A 19424-nucleotide genomic window follows, 5' to 3' on the forward strand; every position below is an offset into this window, starting at 1 on the left:
TCAGCATCCCAAACTAAAGGTTGGAAAGGTTGTGTTTGTTGGTTTGGGTTTTTTTTGTTTGTTTTTAAAAAATGTTTTAAAGTTTATTTTGAGATAGACAGAGACCATGCGAGTTGGGGAGAAGTGGGGGGGGGGGGAGAGACAGAGAGAGAGAGAGAGAGAGAGAGAGAGAGAAAGAGAGAAAGAGAGAGAGAGAGAAAGAGAGAGAGGGAACCCCAGCCAGGCTCTGTGCTGCTAGCACCAAGCCTAATACAGGGCTCGAATTCACAAAACAGAGAAATCATGATCTGAGCCCAAACCAAGAGTCAGATGCTTAAGCAATTGAGCCACCCAGGTGCCCCATGTTTGTTTTTTACCAGTATCCCTCTTTGTGGGCCTCTGTGAATCTACTCAAAGTTCCACTTAGATTTTCAGCCTTTCTCTGCAGTTTTTTCTGGACCTGAACACACACCCACAAGAGAAAAGCAGCCACAAGTAACAGCTCCTTCTCTTAGATCTTAGAGCCCTCATTTTTCCACTATATTTATATGAGCAGAAATATAATGCCCTAAAATCAGAATAATGGCCAGAAATGTTTATAATGCAATAAAAAATAAAACAGATGCAAGAGCAATTTCTACATTATAGGTATTTTCTGTGATGAGATTTTTGCTGTTTATATAAAGATAGGTGATGAATATATAACTTTCACTGAAATAGAGTCAACACTAAAAGTTAATGTAAGGATTAAACGATTCAAAGGTCCAGTCAATGGACAATAATCTTATTTTTATAAGATGAAATGCAAAATTTTATGTGTACTTTATGCAAAGCCATAACTTTGTATGATGAAATTTGAACCTATAAGCCCTGGATTTTTATGTAACTCAACTCCAAAAATCTTCATCTTGCTCTTATTTTTTTTCTTTTTCCTTTTTTGGAAATCCTTCAATTTTTAGACGTAGAACACACAGATAAACTAAAATAAGACACTCTGGAGAAGCTCTAAGTAACAAAAATTATAATAATAATGTAATTGGTGCCATCTTCTTCTAGAAGTCCGGCAGAAATTAGTTTTACTAATGCTAATAGCAAGCAAAAGCAAAAACAAAACCTAGGGCCAATACTAAAATTAGACAACTATTACTATGCTTGCTATATTCAAGTTAAAGAGGGAAAAATAGCAACAATGACAAAAAGACTGTCCTTTTCACAGTTGACTTAACACTTAAGAAAGCTTCAAACATTTACAAATTTTTTAAATTTATTATTTTTTTAAAGTAATCTCTACATCCAACGTGGGGTTTGAACTCACAACCCCTAGGTCAAGAGTTGTACACTCCAACAACTGAGCCATCCAGAAGCCCCAGCTTCAAACATCACTCTTCACTTGACAACTTGGTAAACATTCTTTTTAGAATTCTACACGGTTATTATTTAAAGGATATAGTTCTGTCACTTTTGTCCCCAAAAACAGAATTTTAGAGAGCTCAGGAACACTGTAAATTCATCTACCCTTCATAAACAATAGAAATTTGTTGTCATATATCATAAACAGTTTAAACATATGTAGTTAAGAACATCTCCATGTAGATGAATGAGTGTCAACTGAGCCATGTAATGTTTTCTTTGTTGTATTTTAAAATCACTGATACTTTAAATGATAAAAAAGTATAAAAATGTAAAATACACTTTGAATTAGTGAGATAAAGGGATGACAAGCCAAGAGTAATCAAAACCACTTCCAAATAACATTTGCAAGTCTCAATTATAGCCACAATTTCAGTGGAATGATGGTATAGCATCTAACTACAGGATGCTTTTTATATTATCAGTCTATGCTATGCTTTTAAGTTGAAAAGCATCTTACTTATCCACATTTACCAATAAATACACAACTTAAACTTATTCAGAAGGTGAAAAATGGCCAAGGTTGAAACATAAAAAAATACATGGCAAGGTTTCTGGTTTTAACTGCACTTAAGAGCTTATATATACATAAGATGGAATTCATGCTAACACAAATAGCTATTTAAAATTTAATAAATAATTCTAAAATAAAATGTAAGTAAAAGAAATACACAGATCCAAAAGGATGATTTTCAGTGGACATTATTTCAAGTCTTCAACATCTTCAACTGTTTCATCAAAGAGATCACAAGTTTTCATGATATGATTTCTCAGGTTTAATTCTTATTCAATAAACAAAAGATGTACATAATAATAAATAGATGCAAACATAAATTCATAAAAAGTATGCAAATATATTTTTTAAAATTCAATGATGTGTAAATTAAGATGACACCACCTTTTAATGATCAGTTCAGCAAACATTAACACTCCTATCCCCAAGCTTACAATATGGAGAAAAAATTTATGCTGTAAGGAAAGTAATACCATTTTTTGGTGGGGGCAATTTTGCATTAACCATCAAAACCTTTAAAAATACATTGATGAGGAGGCACCTGGGTGGTTCAGTCAGTTAATCGTCTGACACTTGACTTCAGCTCAGGTGATAATCTGAGGTTGTGGGCTCCACGCTGCGAAAGGAGCCTGCTTAAGATTCTCTCTCCCACTTTGGCCCCTCCCCCATACATGTGCTCTCTTTCTCTCTCAAAAAAAACCAACTAAAATTATTAAACTAAATGAAAAATAAAAATATGTTGACACTTTGACTTAACAATTCCACCTACAGAAACTTTTCTAAAGAAGTGTGTCAACTTACACAGATATTCATGAAAAACCTGTTTACAATTCCAAAGACTAGAAACAACTTCAAATAACAAATGATTATATAAACATAAAAAAGATAATTATATCTGACAAGAACTAATAATGATGAAATGTCAAATGCCCCCCTACCCTAACCCCAGGTCAAGAACAAAGCAAGGCTCTATACTCTCACCATTTCTATTCAACACTGTATTAGAAAAAGAAATAATAGGGGATCTGTGAGGCCAAACTATTTCCATAATAATACTAAGATTATTTGCATTTTTCACTGTTGGCATTTACAATAATGGTAACAAAAGCAGCGATGGTATAACTGCTGGCAGTGGAACTGAACTGTATTTCTTCACTACCATATATCTGAGAAAAGAAAAAGTATCACCTTCACTTATTTATGGTTGTTATTCCAACACCAAATGGTCAATACAATTCTAATACTAACCAGGAGTTAGCATCAGACCCCAAAGGTTTAAATGGCATAGCCCCCAACAAGATTGCCAGTCATTTCAGATGCCACCCATACTTCTGCCCAACTGGCTATAAATCAAGGAGGTTCCCGATTTATTTATCCTCTCGGCTTTGATAATTTGCTAGAATGACTCATAGAACTCAGAGGAGCTCTATACTTACAATCACAGTTTTTTTTCCCCCAAGTTTTATTTATTTTTGAGAAAGAGAGAGAGAGAGAGAGAGAGAGAGAGAGAGAGAGAGAGAGAGAGAATCCCAGGCAGGCTCTGTGCTGTCAGCGTAGAGCCCAATGCAGGGCTCGAACCCACAAACAGTGAGATCATGACCTAGGCTGAAATCCAGAGTCAGAGGCTCAACGGATTAAGCCACCCAGGTGCCCCACAATCACAGTTTTAATATAAAGGATACAGATCAGGACCAATCAAATGAGATAAAGAAGGGTAAAGTTTGGAAGGTCCCAAATGCAGAGTTTCTGTGCCTACTCTCTCTGGAATCAGGTGTGTTACCTACCTGGCACATTGATAAGCTCAACAACCAGGAAGCTGCATTGAGTTTCAGTGTCTAGCTTTTATTGGTGTTTCATTGCATAGGTATGACTGACAGACTTATTCACTGCATGTGACTGAACTCAATCTCTAGCCTTCCTCTCCTCCCTCGAGGCTGGACTGGCTAAAACCTCCAACACTCTAATCACATGATGGGTCTTTCTGATGACCCTCTCTCAGCCTTCCTCTGATCAAAGTCTTCGCCCAAACAAATTCAGATGTGATCCAAAGGGCTCGTAAATAGAAAAGACAATCCCAATACTTGGGAAATTCCAAGGACTTAGTCTCTGTCCTAAGACCTAAGGACAAAGGCCAGTGTTATTATTTATTAAACAGATGTCCACGATGAAATAATAAAAATTGGTATCGATTTTACTAGATTTCAGCCTTTGACTATATCTTAATATTCTGTGTGATGAACAGGGAAGCATGCCTAAAACACTTCTGTTTCATACCAAAATACAATGGTTGTCTGAAGGCAAAGAGGAAAAGCACTTATAAAATAGTTACATTGCAAGCTAAACTAGGCTTTTTTCACGAAATACCATTTTTACTTAAAAGAATAACTAACAAACTGATTACTGACATTTTCTTGAAAACAAATCAAGAAAAATTCACTTCAAGAAAAATGACAGTATTTGTTGCTAAGAGAAAATTTGAGCTTTCAAGTGAAAATCAACATCTTTGAAAACCTGTATCCACCACTGTCACCTTGACAGCTTTCTAAAGTGTCAACATTTAAAATAACACATCAACATCTAGAAGTTCAATGAATGGATATTTTCAAAATATATATATTTTTCATTTGACCAAAGCACAATGTAATCGAATCATACAAAGGTAAAAGATCCATCCACAGATCAATGAATCTTAATGTAGTAAGTATGAAAACTTCGTTATATGATTTCAGATTCCACATTGTTAAGAACCTGTAAGAAACTGCCACTTATCAAGTTTTGGGACTGTTATCAAAAAACCCGTACCTATCCATAATTCTCTAAAAAGATCACTAAAACAGTACTCCCTCCTACAACCAAATACCTATGTGAGGCCAGATTTTTTTTATACTTCAAACAAAACAAGATATTGCAACAGATTCAATGTAGAAATAGATAGATGTGAGGAGATACCATACACTTCACTATCTTCTATTAAGCCAGACTTTAAAGAGATTTGCAGAAATGTGAAAAAATGGCACTGTTCACTAAATTTTGAAAATAGTTTTCATTAAAAATTATATTTTGTCATATAATATGTAATTATTGTTAAATACTTAAGAAAATGTCTTACACTTTAATTTCTAATAACATAATTGATACAAATTTAAAAAACCTTGGGGGCCCCCGATTATTTTTGAGAGTGAAACTGAGCCCAAAATGTTTCAGAACTGTCCTGTAGAAATAATAAAGAACGTAGACAAAGAAATTTAGTGGACAGTTTCAACAGTAAAAAATGGGATACTATACAAATGCTAATAAAAAGGTAGAGGAATGTGTTATCTCAGACAAAAATCTTATACACATGGAAAATTCTATTTTTAAAATGATGTGAAAATCTAGATTAAGTAAACCAACAGAAACACAAAATTATATATAATGTGCTCTAAATTATATTTTTTAAAACCATGGAGGCAAAAGACTGAAAACAAAATTTTAGGAGTAGTCCTTGCTAGTTGGTAGGATAAGGTGAAAGATACTTTATTTCTAGCCATAATTTCTTACAAATATTCTGTAATAATCATGTAGTATTCTCATAACCAGAGAAAAAGATTAATTTAAAAAAAGAAAAAAAATTCTGGCATTCCATTAAAAGCAGTAAATGAGGCTCTTAAATCTAGTTCCTTTTCAGTCCTTTCCTAAACTTCTAAGTTGGTCAATAGCTTAAAGCACTAAAATGACCAAAAACCAATACCAAAAATTTTAACTCTCAAACACCACACTAAATCATGACAAAGCTGCCAAAAAGATCTGCTAAGTTTTAAATAATTTTCATTATATTTTAACTTTATCAGAAAAAGACTGTCCATATAAGCTTTAAAAATGTAGGCCTCTATACGTGCGTCGGTGGCTCTGTGGGTTGAGTGTCCAACTCCTGATTTCAACTCAGGTCATGATCTCAGGGTCATGGGTATGAGCCCTGCACTGGGCTTTGTGCTGATTGTGGAGCCTGCTTAAGATTCTCTCCGCCCGCCCCCCGCCCCACCCTTCTCCCACATGCTCACCTGCTCCCTCTCAAAAATAAATAAATAAATAAATAAATAAATAAATAAATAAATAAATAAATAGACAAAAAAATGAAAAAACTATATAGGGTTTTCAAAATAACTTTTAAAATAAAGGAACTAATAATATGCTGATTTTAAAACAAAAATAAAGAGACAAGCAGTCCAAAAGTAAACATTTGAAATGCAAAAATTGAAATTTCAAGTTATGTTATTACAAGTTAAATAAAATTAAATCATTACATATTACTTTATTTCTTCAATTCACTATCCATTTTTTTATTCTATGATTTGAAACTAGGGGCACGTGGATGGCTCAGTCAGTTAAGCGGCTGACTTCGGCTCAGGTCACGATCTCGTGGTTCATGGGTTCAGGCCCCACGTCAGGCTCTGTGCTGACAGCTCAGAGCCTGGAGCCAGCTTTGGATTCTGTGTCTCCCTCTCTCTCTGCCCCTCCCCGCTCATGCTCAGTCTGTCTCTCTCAAAAATGAATGTTAAAAAAAAAATTAAAAAAAAAAAAAAACTAGGTAGGTGGTTGTAGTAATTATGGAGGTTTTCAATTAAAACACTTCAGATGTAAATCGCAGTGGGTAAAACAGATTTAATTTCTGAAAAATCAGGGACCAAGTAGATTGCAAGTAAAATATTCTATCTTAATATGAAAGTCAAGAAAAAAAAGTATTTCATGTATAGAAGATCAATAAAATCACTTACTGCTTACCAGGACTATGATGAGTTGTAAATCCTCCATTCTGAAATTCACCTCCTGCCACATTCATTCTACCAGGATTAAAAGGTCCTACTGCAGTCTTGGTCTGTGAAGTCAAAGATGGGGCGTATGTTTGTATATTAACACCAAAATTACTTGACTGAAGTCCTTTAGCGACATCTCCCAAGTTGGTATTCTACAGTGATGTTATACGTGTAATCATTAAGTTCATATCTCGCCCAGCATTCAGAGCTTATACCTGTTTCTAAGGTTGTAACATTAGCAATAGGCATTTCAGAGTCGATTCTGTAGTGATAACATTATTACCCATTCCTGCATTTACCTTACTTCTTGAAAGACTGGAAGTGGAGAAATCCAAATCTTTGGTTCTATTTTTAGTTCCAGGAAGTCCCCATTCAATATAATTGGAAGAATTTTTCTTGTCTTCTCCATTTGTTTCTATGTCCTCTTCATCATCGATAATAATTGTCTCACTTATATTTCCCTTCTGAGAAGCTGAATCTCTTGAGGAAGGAAGAATTATGGAATAATTTCCTTGTAGACTTTCATTTCTTGATGAAGCAAATATAAAATTTCTTTGATCAGTTACTGTTGGAGCAGAAGTTGAAGGAGGTTGTATAGATTCAATAAATACAACATCATCATCATCATCACCATCATCATCATCATCATCATCTTCCACTGATGAGTTTCTAGATCTATTAACTAAAGAACTAGTTGGGCCACCAAATGAATTTCCAACATCCATGAGGCTAGCTGCCATGGCTTTACTCTTTAATAAAACAGGAGTCTGTTCAGCCAAGTCTAATCCTCTCACTGAACATTTATCCATGCCAAAGAACCTGTAACAGAGGAAAGTAAATAACAAAAGTTCTAGTATATTATGATCGTTGTGTTTTATTGCAATGAAATAGCACAAATGAAATTTTAAATTCTGGTGAGTTTTATCCAACCCTCAGGGAAAATATTGTTACTCATTTTGTTTTTCCTCTCTCATTAACCATTTAATGCCTACCTCAGAGTTTGATGGAAATTAATCATACAGTTTGTAGTAGTCCTTAAAAAATGCACTCATAGTACTCAATTTAACTTACCCTTTACAATGAAAAAAAAATCTAAGTCTTCTTTTGAAATAGGAAATAGTAACAAAATCATTCTATCAAATACCAATCACCCAGGATCCAAATACAATCACTATACTATACTTTTGTCTACTAAAATAAGTGACTATCATCTAATCCTTATTGCTCTAGCGTCCTTGTCACTGTTTTTCAAATTCTCCGTTTCTAACATAACTTTGATTAAATCTTCCTTATCCTTGTCCAGAAATTGCCAGACATTATGCTACGGGTTTTTCATGTAAAATTCTGAAAACAGCTCCATAATATAGGTATAACTTAATCTACTTTACAAATCAGGAAAGGAAAACCAACTAAATTGTTCTAGGTAAGACTGAGTAGAACTTAAACCCCAGGCCCTAACTCTAGGCCTCAAATTCTTAGCATTCATTTATATTCAACAAATACTTCTGTGAACCTGCTCTGCACTAGGGTATGACGAAGGAAAGGATCCAGCAGACAGACATAATTGAAGAATCTGGAAAAGTAAATAACCGATGAAGCAAGGATCTTAAAAGTAGACAGGAGATATGTGCACAGGTGGTAATGAAACTGATTATGAGTAAAAAAAATCACCTCTATCTGAAAGACAAGGAAAAGCTAAGTATAACTGGAATATTTGTAAGTACATAGAAATGATAAATGAACAGCTGAGGTAAGTTTATATATGACAGCCTCAATGTTCTTAGAATTTCAAGAATAAAGAACGTGGGAACTGTATGGGTATTAAATTATTAAGAAAACTCATTTCATATGGCAGTCGTCATTCCATTTTAAACAACTCATAATGAAATATGCTACATAACATTTCTATTCAAAAATTTTCCCAACTAATTTTAATTGATAATAAAGTCATGCAACATGTAAAGTTTATTCTTAGTATGTGTTATATCTTTAAATATTAACTCAGTTAATGCTTATAAAAGTGAAGTGAAACTATTCTTTTTCCCATTTTACCCATTAGGAAATGAAGACTCAGAAGATACGTAATCAGCATAGCCTGTTCAAATGTCCAAAGGATAGAGTTAGGATTGAAATCTAAGAAATCTGACTCTAGAATCGATTTCATAGCCAGTATATTATATGCAATTAATGTATAAAACAATTTTTAGAAATTACTTATCTTTTATTAAGATAAATTTATTAAAACAAAATCAACATTCAGAAAGTCTATTTTAAAGAAAAGATAACAAATCTAAGAGACCACTTTAAAAGGGTTATAAAAACCACAAAAGTTGGGATCATGATTAACATTCATCCAGTAAACTGGTTACATGGTTGATTTTCAAAGGAAAGAGGCAATAATTTAGCCTAAACTGAATTATGACATATAAGAGCTGTTATACATGAATTCTCTTAGTCCTTTGTATCTATATTTGAATAAACCTACAACAGAGAAGAACAACTTCTGGAAAAGGGCTATTGCTGACGCCACAGTATCCTCTGGTGACATGTCTTAATCTTTTCAAAGAAATTAAAAGAAAGACCATTCTTCATGCTTTGCTCACTGCAGTCCTCCATCTCTGAAAAAAGATTTAAGTATTCATCTACTCTCAAATCACAGATTATAAAAAAGTTAAACTACTGCTAAAACTCACTGTGCATATAATTTGACCAAATACTTTAATTTCAGAAACAGAAGACTACAGAAAAGTTTTGACTACTTCTATAATATCCAAAAACAGAAAAAGTTACTTTAGCGATTAGTTGTGTGGCACTGAGCAAATTACTTCACCTCATTAATTTTTCTAAACTATAAACTGCAAATGGGGATAATATAAAATTCCAAGGTTTTTATTCAGATAACTGGACATGTAAGTCCCTGGCGTCTGCTTGGATCATATTAAAGAAAGTAAAAAAGTTAAATCCCTCTCCTATGAGAAGGTATTCAGGCAAATACTTTGCTTACATCCTGGGATTTCAACAAGTGTCTAATCTTAAACATTTAGCTAGTCTCCTTTGGTATCTTAATCATCTACAACTGATAACCAATGTTTAACATATTTTCATTTTGATACAATGAAAATTAATATAATCTCAAGTAATGGAAAAGGAAAGGAAAATCTGCACAGAGAAATTTGATAAAAGATTATAACACCACCATGCAAAAAAGTTAGGCTGCAGACCAAATAAGAATGTTAAATGCAGACTATCTCTAGGTAATTGGTAACAACTTTGTAAAATTAACAGGGTATTTAATTAGGGGTACAGATAAGACTTATTAAAACAAAGAAAAGAGTGTTTTGCCCTTTTGTATTTACCTTTAGTGACATCTCAGTTGTTTTTATTTCCTGAAGGAAATTAAAAGTTTGTGGCAAAATATATATAACATAAAACTTGCCATTTTAACCATTTTTAAGCATACATGGTCAATTTTTAAAATATGCTTTTTAAAAGTTGCAAAAGTTTTTGTTATATTCTTATCAGTTGAGTGATTTAATAGCCATTCAATTTTCAATGTTTACATACAATTACACAAAATTTACATTATTACAAAGAATCTGTCAGTGGTTTAAAGCTAAAATAGAAACATTGAGATGTTTTTTGTTTTTTTTTGTTTTTTTTTGGGGGGGGGGACAGAGAGAGACAGAGCATGAACGGGGGAGGGGCAGAGAGAGAGGGAGACACAGAATCGGAAACAGGCTCCAGGCTCCAGCCCAGAGCCTGACGCGGGGCTCGAACTCACGGACAGCGAGATCGTGACCTGGCTGAAGCCGGACGCTTAACCGACTGCGCCACCCAGGCGCCCCGAAACACTGAGATGTTAATATGACAAGATTAGCACATATAAGAAAGGTAAACTAACTTGCTCTATGAATCTACAAAAATTAAAATCAGCAGTAAAGTATTTAAAAATAATTAATTATTGGGGTGCTTAGCTAGCTGTCACTAGAGCATGCGACTCTTGATCTCAAGGTTGTGAGTCTAAGCCCCATGGTGGGTATAGAAATTACTTAAAAAATAAAATCTTAGGGAAAAAAATCACACCATAAAAAAAATTATGGTTTCAAAGGTTCATTTTTTTGGCCATCTATATTCTGTAGGCTCTATAAAAGATAATTAGGACATAGGTTACAAAAACGGTTAAGAATTTTTTTTTAATGTTTATTTATTTTTGAGAGAGAGAGAGAGACAGAGCATGAGAATAGGAGGGGCAAAGAGAGAGGGAGACAGAATCTGAAGCAGGATCCAGGCTCTGAGCTGTCATACAGAGCCTGACGTGGGGCTCGAACTTGTGAACCACAAGATCATGACCTGAGTCAAAGCTGGATGCTCAACCGACCAAGCCACCCAGGCGCCCCACAAAAACCGTTGTTAATCATTAATTAGTCCTAGAACATGTCCTACTGCATCTTTGTGGACTTATATTGTCACAGAACAGGTCTTACTATAAAAATATTTACATATTTACATAAAAAGAATCTCAACTCGAAAGCCAACTCATGTTTAGTGAGTATCTGCTATAAGCATTCCCATTTGAGATCAGAAACAAAATAAAGGTGTGCTATGATTCTGGAGGTATAAAAATGTAATCAGATAGGACAAAGAAGACTCAAATGAACAACTACAACAAATAGCAAGAGAATTAGTAAAGTGTTCAAGTACAAAATTACTATCTAGAAATCAATAGCCTGGTAGGGATTCAGTCGGTAGATTAATCACACACAACTAACTTCACTCCTTTCTAAAACCCCCATAAACAATGGTAAGGTTCCTACACACAAGGAAAGGAAGAACAAGAAAAAAAGCAACAAGATTTTGTAAGCTGAGGAGCAAATGGATGAGTAACTACCTCGGTGGATCTGAGACAGCCAAACTAAAATAGTGATGGAACAAGCTAAGAGAAACTTCCTGATTATGCCGTAGAATCTTCAAAAGGCTCAGAAACCAGGAGGTGCAGATATCTCTGGAACAGGGGATGGGGGAGCTAAAATGAGGTTGGGAGATCCTAGAACTATTGTCTCCCTCCATGTTGATGATGACAGGTTCTTCCCTACCCTGGCACAAGGTTCTAGACTTTTATTCTTTGGATAGAACAGAAGATTTTTGTCTGGGGTTCACCAAGCATGGATGAATGGTTGAATATCATGCATACGAAATGTTTCCTCCCACTTGATTCCCACAGAGGTGGCATCCAGACCTTTATCTTTCAGGACCTGACTCTTCCCTGGAAGACTTCTTTCTCAGGAACACTCACCTATGTTTTAAAAACAAAAATCGTTTTAAGTTTATTTGAGAGAAGAGCACAAGCAGGGGAAGGGCAGAGAGAGAGGAGGACAGAGGATCCGAAGCAGGCTATGTGCTGACAGCAGAGCCTGATGCGGGGCTCAAACTCATGACGACCTCAGCTGAAGTCAGACGCTAAACCGACTGACCCACACAGGCGCGTCAGAAACACTCTTCTCTATGAAATTAGGAACCAATCAAAACAGGAAAAGACCTAAAGATAATGACTCTAGAGATTCTCCATCAATTGGCCAAAAGAACCATTCTACAGTGAAGTTCCCAAATTGAAAGCCCAACCACACTTTTCTGATTTGCTTTCTAGTTCCGAATTCTTAATCACAAGTAGACCAGTCAAGAATTATGAAATATCTGAGGAAAGCTTCTAATAGGAATAGTTAAAAGAGAAAAAAAAAGAACGATAGATAAATGCAGGAAAAACAAACATAAAATGAAAAACTACAAAATTATCAGTACTCTATCTGGGTGATGAGTAAAGATCATAGAAAATTAACTTTTTTGTGTGGTTTCTATGTCTAACGTGGGGCTTGAACTTACAACCTCTAGATCAACAGTTGCATACTCTACCAACTAAGCCAACAGGTACCCCCCAAATTAACATTTCTAACATAATAAAGAGCCTCCAGATATTAAAAGCTTAGCAGAAAGGAAAAACTTATGGGAAGCTTGGGTGGCTCAGTCAGTTAAACATCTGACTTCAGCTCAGGTCATGATCTTATGGTTCATGAGTTCAAGCCCCACGTGGAGCTCTGCGCCATTAGCATGTGCGCACGTGCGCTCTCTCTCAAAAATAAATAAATATTTTAAAAATAAAACAAAAGTAAGGGAAATCTTAGTTTTAAGTTGAAAGATAATCCTGAGGAAATCTCACGTAATAAAAAAAACAAAAACACAAAAACCTAGAGGATAAGAATTACAGTTACCATTAACAGTATGTATGTGTATATGTGTGTGTCCCAAAACTTATGGACCAGGCACTTTACCTATTTTTATAGTCAATTAAATCTTAACAGCAATCTTGGGAAGATATACGTAATTTACTCATTTATAAAATGCCCATAATAAATGTTCATTTATTTACCTTTATTTAGTTTGCACTTTCCAAATATATAAGATAGCAGAAATTTGTTGTTAATGTTTTGAAATTTTATTTACTTTTTAAGTATTCTCTTTAAAAAAATTTTTTTCATGTTTATTTATTTTTGAGACAGAGCATGAGCATAGGAGGGGCAGAGAGAGAGGGAGACACAGAATCAAAAGCAGGATCCAGGCTCTGAGCTGTCAGCACAGAGGCCGACGTGGGACTCGAACTCATGAACCGTGAGATCATGACCTGAGCTGAAGTCAGACGCTCGACTGACTGAGCCACCCAGGCACCCCACTTTTTTTTTTTAACATATGAAATTTATTGTCAAATTGGTTTCCATACAACACCCAGTGCTCATCCCAAAAGGTGCCCTCCTCAATACCCATCACCCACCCTCTCCTCCCTCCCACCCCCCATCAACCCTCAGTTTGTTCTCAGTTTTTAACAGTCTCTTATGCTTTGGCTCTCTTCCACTCTAACCTCTTTTTTTTTTTTTTTCTTCCCTTCCCCCATGGGTTCCTGTTAAGTTTCTCAGGATCCACATAAGAGTGAAACCATATGGTATCAGTCTTTCTCTGTATGGCTTATTTCACTTAGCATCACACTCTCCAGTTCCATCCACGTTGCTACAAGAGGCCATATTTCATTCTTTCTCATTGCCGCATAGTATTCCATTGTGTATATAAACCACATCTTCTTTATCCATTCATCAGTTGATGTACATTTAGGCTCTTTCCACAATTTGGCTATTGTTGAGAGTGCTGCTATAAACACTGGGGTACAAGTGCCAGGCACCCCACTTTTTAAGTAATTTCTATGACCAACATGGGGCTTGAACTCATGACCCTGAGATCAAGAGTCAAATATGCCTCACTGACTGAGCCTGCCAGGCACCCCAAGATAGCAGCAATTTTAACTCCAATCTGGCTGGCACTAAACCCTAGTTCTTTATACTACATCATGCTGCAAATACCTAGGAATACTCTGAGAAAAATGGCTTTTCTAAGTGATAATAACTGAGTCAGTGACTTGTTACCCCGTCAAACTCACCCCTCACTGGTTCCCTTTTTCTGTGAATACCCAGCAGAGCTCTAGAACAGTGCCTACATCCCATCACCTCACAAAACTCCAGGGAATGTGAAATATCACCACGCAGGGATTATAGAAAAATTACTGAATTAAAACAATATCCATTCCTGAAAGCTAGACAGCAGTCTACATCCTGACACAGTGTCCTCGATCTAACTAACTAAAGAATAACAGCATTAAGTGCAAAGACAAGACTGGTAAGGAGAACAAGGCCAAAGAGAAGGCAGGGGTACTACCATGTGAGTTATTCTAATCACAAGTTTCATTTCAATCGCCAACTGTAAGGTGTAGGAACAGCTTTAAAGAACAAAATAGGCAGGACCTAAAACTGTACTGAATCCCAGATAATAGATGTGGAATCAGTGATTCTTTTTTTATAGTCATCATCTTCAGGGGCGACCGGGTGGCTCAGGTCATGATCTTGGGGTTCGCCAATTCGAGCCTCATGTCAAGCTCTCTGCTGTCAGCACAGAGCCCACTTGGGATCCTGTCTCCCCTTTTCTGTCCCTCTACCGTTTGCGCACGCGTGCATGCACACACTCTCTCTCTCTCTCAAAACTAAACATTAAAAAATCATCATCTTCAGACTCCTAATAAAATTACTGATTCAGGCAAGGATTGGTGTTAAAAAACAATTAACTGACAGAGAATTGGGCATTTTATTGCACCAAAATGAAACATTACATAGATTACTTCCTGGTACAAAGAAAAATACATTAACATCATAATGGAGAGATCCAGCTGTCACTACCAATTCGTGGTCAATCTCAGAACTAAAAGTAGTGTGACAACTAGATTATGTACCTCCTGATGTGATGCTGGCTGGAGGACTATCAGGGCACTTAAATAGAAAGCTTTCTCAGATGTAAGACAAACATACAAAAAATACTCTCTTCATCAACCTTAAAAGAACAGAAAATTCAGAGTATTTTTCTTTCTTTTTTTAATGTTTATTTTTGAGAGAGAGAGCACCAGTGGGGGAGGGACAGAGAGAGTGAGGGGGACAGAGGATCCCAAGCAGGCTGTGTGCTGACAGGCTGACAAGCAGCAAACCCGATGGAGGGCTTGACACACAAACCACCAGATCATGACCTGAGCCAAAGTCGGAGGCTCAATGACTGAGCCACCCAGGTGCCCCTACTTCTTTCTTAATCCTACAGCAAAGAAAAAAAATATTTTTATCCACTGAGAAGGTGGGGAAAAAAAGTTACACTCAAAGCATTTAAAGTGAAACCTACTTTAAATCCTATCCAGTGGTGTATCAGCATACATTCCCAGTGCTTTCCCAGGGATTACCCTGGCTTGGCTCTGGGGACAGGGTCCATCCATCTAAGCAACTAGCTCTCTGCCATCAAGATAACAGAAAGATAAGTCGACTAACTATTGCACTAAGTGCATTTAAATGAAAAAGCAGGGTAAAATTACTCACAAATGGTATGTCTTCTTCCTTAATTTCTGCCAAAGCCCCACCAGACTGGCCTGAAGGTGATTCCTGATCCTAGGATGACAGGAGAGAGAGCTGCGAAACTATTTAATTACAGCCCATCTGGACGTAGCACCAACTCCTAACCACCAGAGGGAGGAAGCAAAGGGTAAGAAGTCAAGGAGTTTCCGTGCTCTTCTTCCCTCCCCCAACCCAGAGCGGTGGAGAAGCGAGGTTTAAAAAAAACACACAACAACTACTACAGGGATCTAAACGACTAGATGTAGCTAAATCTCGTTCCTCAAATTACAGAATGGGAGGTGGAGAACAAGCCTGCTCTAAGGGAAGGGGAGGGCGGGGTTGGTGGAAGGCAAAAGGTTCCCTCGACGCCAGCAAGAGAGTTGTATTCCCTCCTAAATTTGCCCACCCAGCGCTATCCCGGTCAATCGGGACACCAGTTCGGAGGTAAGGAGCGGCTCACGTCACCGCCGGGTGAAATCTCCTACATTTGCCCCAAGCAGTTGCTCTGACTCGGAGACTTTGCAGTCCCTGTCCGCCATTAGAACTCGCCCAAATTAGACAAGACGAGAAACTCCAGGGAACAGAAGAGGGACGGAGGGGACCCGGTGGGGGAAGAGGCAGCACCCTCGCCCCGAAAAACTTGGGGACCTCGGGCTACCGCGGAGACAGCGGGAGCGCAGCCCCGAGAGCGGGAGAACGCACTGAGGCGCCCCTCCCCCCACCTTTCTACCTCCTCCGCCCCCCCCCCCCCGCAAGAAAGAAAGGGAAAAATACCCCGCGACCTCCCACCGCCCCGGCCCGGGCAACCCCCGCCCCCCGAGCGACCCCCGCCTCTGGCGTCCGCCTCACCCAGCCCTCCCGGCCTCGCCCTCACTCTCGCAGCCCTTCGGGCCGCACGCGAAGACGCCTGTGACAAGAGCGGAGCCCGGAGCAGACCCCGAGGCCCCGACGCGGTAGCGGCAACAGCGGCCGCGCCGCGGGGTATTAATCCCGGGTCTGTGGGAGGCTCACGCATCTCCGCCTCCCCAGTCGCCTCCACCTCCTCCTCCCGAGGCTGCGCTGCACCCAGCCACCCCTACTACCGGCGAATCTGGACTGCAAAGACAGCGGGGATAAGCCTCACCCGGTTCTGGCTGCGGCTCCGCGGAACGAACCCCCACTCCCCTGACCCACCCCCAGTCCCACCCCGCCATCGGCCACACGCACAACTCCGCTCGGTCCAGTCCCGGGTTTAGCGCTGGTAAGGAGGAGGAGGCGGAGGAGACGGAGGAGGCGGCGGTGCGGCCGAGCCCGGAGAGGCCCCGCCCTCCGCGCCCTCATTGGCTGGCCGGAAAGGCGGGCCGCGGCGCCTCGGGCACGTCCATTGGCTACATCTGCCTTCCTTCAGGACCCCCCTCGGGGGGGTGGTCCGAAAGGCTGTCCGTCAGGCGCAGGCCACACCCCCCCGGCGTCGCCGTTCCACTCCCCCCCTCCGCCCGCTCCCGGCCCTCGGCCGCGTCCCCTCCCCTCCTTACCCCCGCCTCCCACCCCGCCCCCACCCCCGGGTCCGTCAGGGTCAGGCAGCCCGAGTTTCGCCGCCCGCTGCACCGGCCACGGGCTCCGGCCCTGGGCGCCCGGGGTGCCCTCCAGGGCCCGGGACAGCCCGCGAATCTGAGGCCGTGGCCGCCTGCCCTGGCTCGGGCCTGGGCGCCCAGGCTGCTGCAGCCGCTCCCAACGACCCTGCCCGAGGAGAGACGCGGCCTCGATGTCCCCAACGCCCTCCCTGTCCAGTTCCTGAAGCCCCCCGAGAGGGGCGAGCCCCCGGGCACGGGCTGGAGCGATTGCAAGTGGGAGGTCGGGGCGGCGGGTGAAGTGGGTTCCCGAACGTGCCGCGGGGAGTGGGAGCGCTTCCACCCTCGCCTCACCCCCGTGGGGAATAGTCCCCCCACCTCCCGTCATGGCTGCAGGAGGAGACGACGTCCTCCATTTTGTCGGGACTGCTGTGGGAACTTGGGACCAGTTCAAAACCAGACCCCGTGGGGCTGGGAAACTTGTTCCCGCGAAGCCCCAACTGGGCTCCGCCATTCGGCCGGGGGGACGGCCCCCGATGCCGGCGTCTGCGTCTGAGGGGCCCTGGGGGACGGGCGCCACGGTGGAGGGACCCAGACGCCGCTCCCCGCCTCCATCAACCAAGATGGAGGAAGCTGCGGGCTCCCCTGGAGCTGGGCTCCCGCCTGTTGGAAGGGCCGGAGCCTCCCCTCGGTGCGTCCCTCGCCGCTGCCGTCGTCCTCCTCCGCGGCCTCTTTCCGTTGCCCTCCCCCAGCCTCTACCCGGCCTCCCCACTGCCTTCCACCACCGCCTGGTCCTCAACGGTCGATGGGGTCTCCGCTCCACCGCCTGCTCCATCGCTTCGCCCGACCGGGGCCGGCCTGGCTGCGGGGAGCCGAGCGAAGGTGCGCGGCGTTGCGGCGCGCCCCGGGGCGGGTGTGCCCGGAGAAGCCACATCGACGATGGGGCTTCTCTTTTGTTCACCGTCTACACCTACGTCTTCGGCGCACGTCAGGGTGCCGTGCGACATCCAAGATTCCGTGTAAAGATGAAAGCGAGGCCTCTTTCGTCCCACCCTAGCGGTTGTTCGTGGGATTACAACTGACGGTGTTTACAAGTTGGTAAAAAACCATTACGGATGACACAAACGGATTTTAAAAACCGATTGAACCCCCTCATTACTTTTTCTGGGATATGGTGAAGACACAGGCCTATTGAGCGACAGACACAAATCATCTAAGGCAAAAGCATGGTCATAGATGGACGAGAGTCTTTATATGTAGTGCTGGATTGCGTGGACATCCCTAATGTCACCAAGATTTTTACGTTTTAACTCCTCAATTATTGTCTGGAAATAAATGAAGCAACAAAATGTATTACCAACATTTCAATAACTGTGCAAATTATAACCATCCCTATCCTGTTTAAGCACGTGGTAAAGGCAAGCCAGAGAGGTACGTTGGATTAACAGGGTAGAGTTGTATAGACAATTTAAAGTAAGGTCTGTGTCAGAGACGTTAGATACTAGATTCAGTAGTCACACGTCACGTATTTCTGGAGGCATTATCTTGCTCACAATTCTCTGGCACTGATACTGTTCAAAGATGAAAAAATGATAACATTTGTTTCTCTATAATGACAAGAGTAAGAGGTCCATAGATTCTTTCCTTGATATGCTGCCGTGATTTCAAGGAATGTTGAATTAGAACAACAAAAGTCGACATTGGTGATAATATTTACTTCAATACATTTAAAGTATTTTCTGAATAACTTTTCATTATTAAAGGTAGACACAATGATTCCTATACAGACCACAAGAGCAAACCGAAGAGGCTCTAGGATAAATTACATCGAGCTTCCAAGGACAGAAGAGTTGCATTCAAATTCTTATTTGTCTGCTACTAATTACAAACCCATGACTATCCTCACTTCCACCTCACTTGCTATTTTGTAATTAAATAATGCAGGGTGTTGTAAGGTCCAAATAAAAAAAAAATTGTGACACTGATAAATAACTACAAGGCAATGCTGTTTATTATGGATCTTTTGATAATTAAAGACTGACTGCCCATGGAAAGGCAGAGAGACATTGTGATTAAGGTACACTTTCTGGAGCCAGATCACCTTTGACTATCATCAGCTAGCTAGGTACTTAAACTCTCTCATTCTTAGTAGCTGCTATATTGGACAGCATAGATAAGAAATATTTCCACCATTACATAAAGTTCTATAGTAAATCAC

General features: G+C 40.1%; 1 protein-coding gene across 6 annotated transcripts in view; it reads right to left on the reverse strand.

Moving 5' to 3' along the window:
• Positions 1–17020, reverse strand: part of ZMYM5 (zinc finger MYM-type containing 5) — a 32201-nt gene extending 15181 nt beyond the window's left edge. For 2 of the 6 annotated variants that reach the window (XM_047077436.1, XM_047077451.1), the window contains exons 1-3: positions 15642–16344; positions 6996–7515; positions 6665–6758 (exon numbers count right to left, since the gene is read on the reverse strand). In XM_047077436.1, coding sequence (XP_046933392.1) covers positions 6665–6758; positions 6996–7505 — 604 coding nt within the window. In that variant the 5' untranslated portion in view covers positions 7506–7515; positions 15642–16344. Of the gene's footprint in view, positions 1–6657; positions 6759–6995; positions 7516–11932; positions 11950–15641; positions 16345–16779; positions 16797–16862 lie in introns of those variants that run through there. The other 4 variants (XM_047077421.1, XM_047077428.1, XM_047077416.1 and 1 more) reach the window with 4 other exon arrangements.
• Positions 17021–19424: the final 2404 nt, after the last annotated feature.

Source organism: Lynx rufus, unplaced genomic scaffold (genome assembly GCF_022079265.1).
Source record: "Lynx rufus isolate CCGP_SWC_20201006 ecotype Redwood Valley unplaced genomic scaffold, mLynRuf1.p SCAF_1, whole genome shotgun sequence".
Classification (NCBI taxonomy): Eukaryota; Metazoa; Chordata; class Mammalia; order Carnivora; family Felidae; genus Lynx; species Lynx rufus.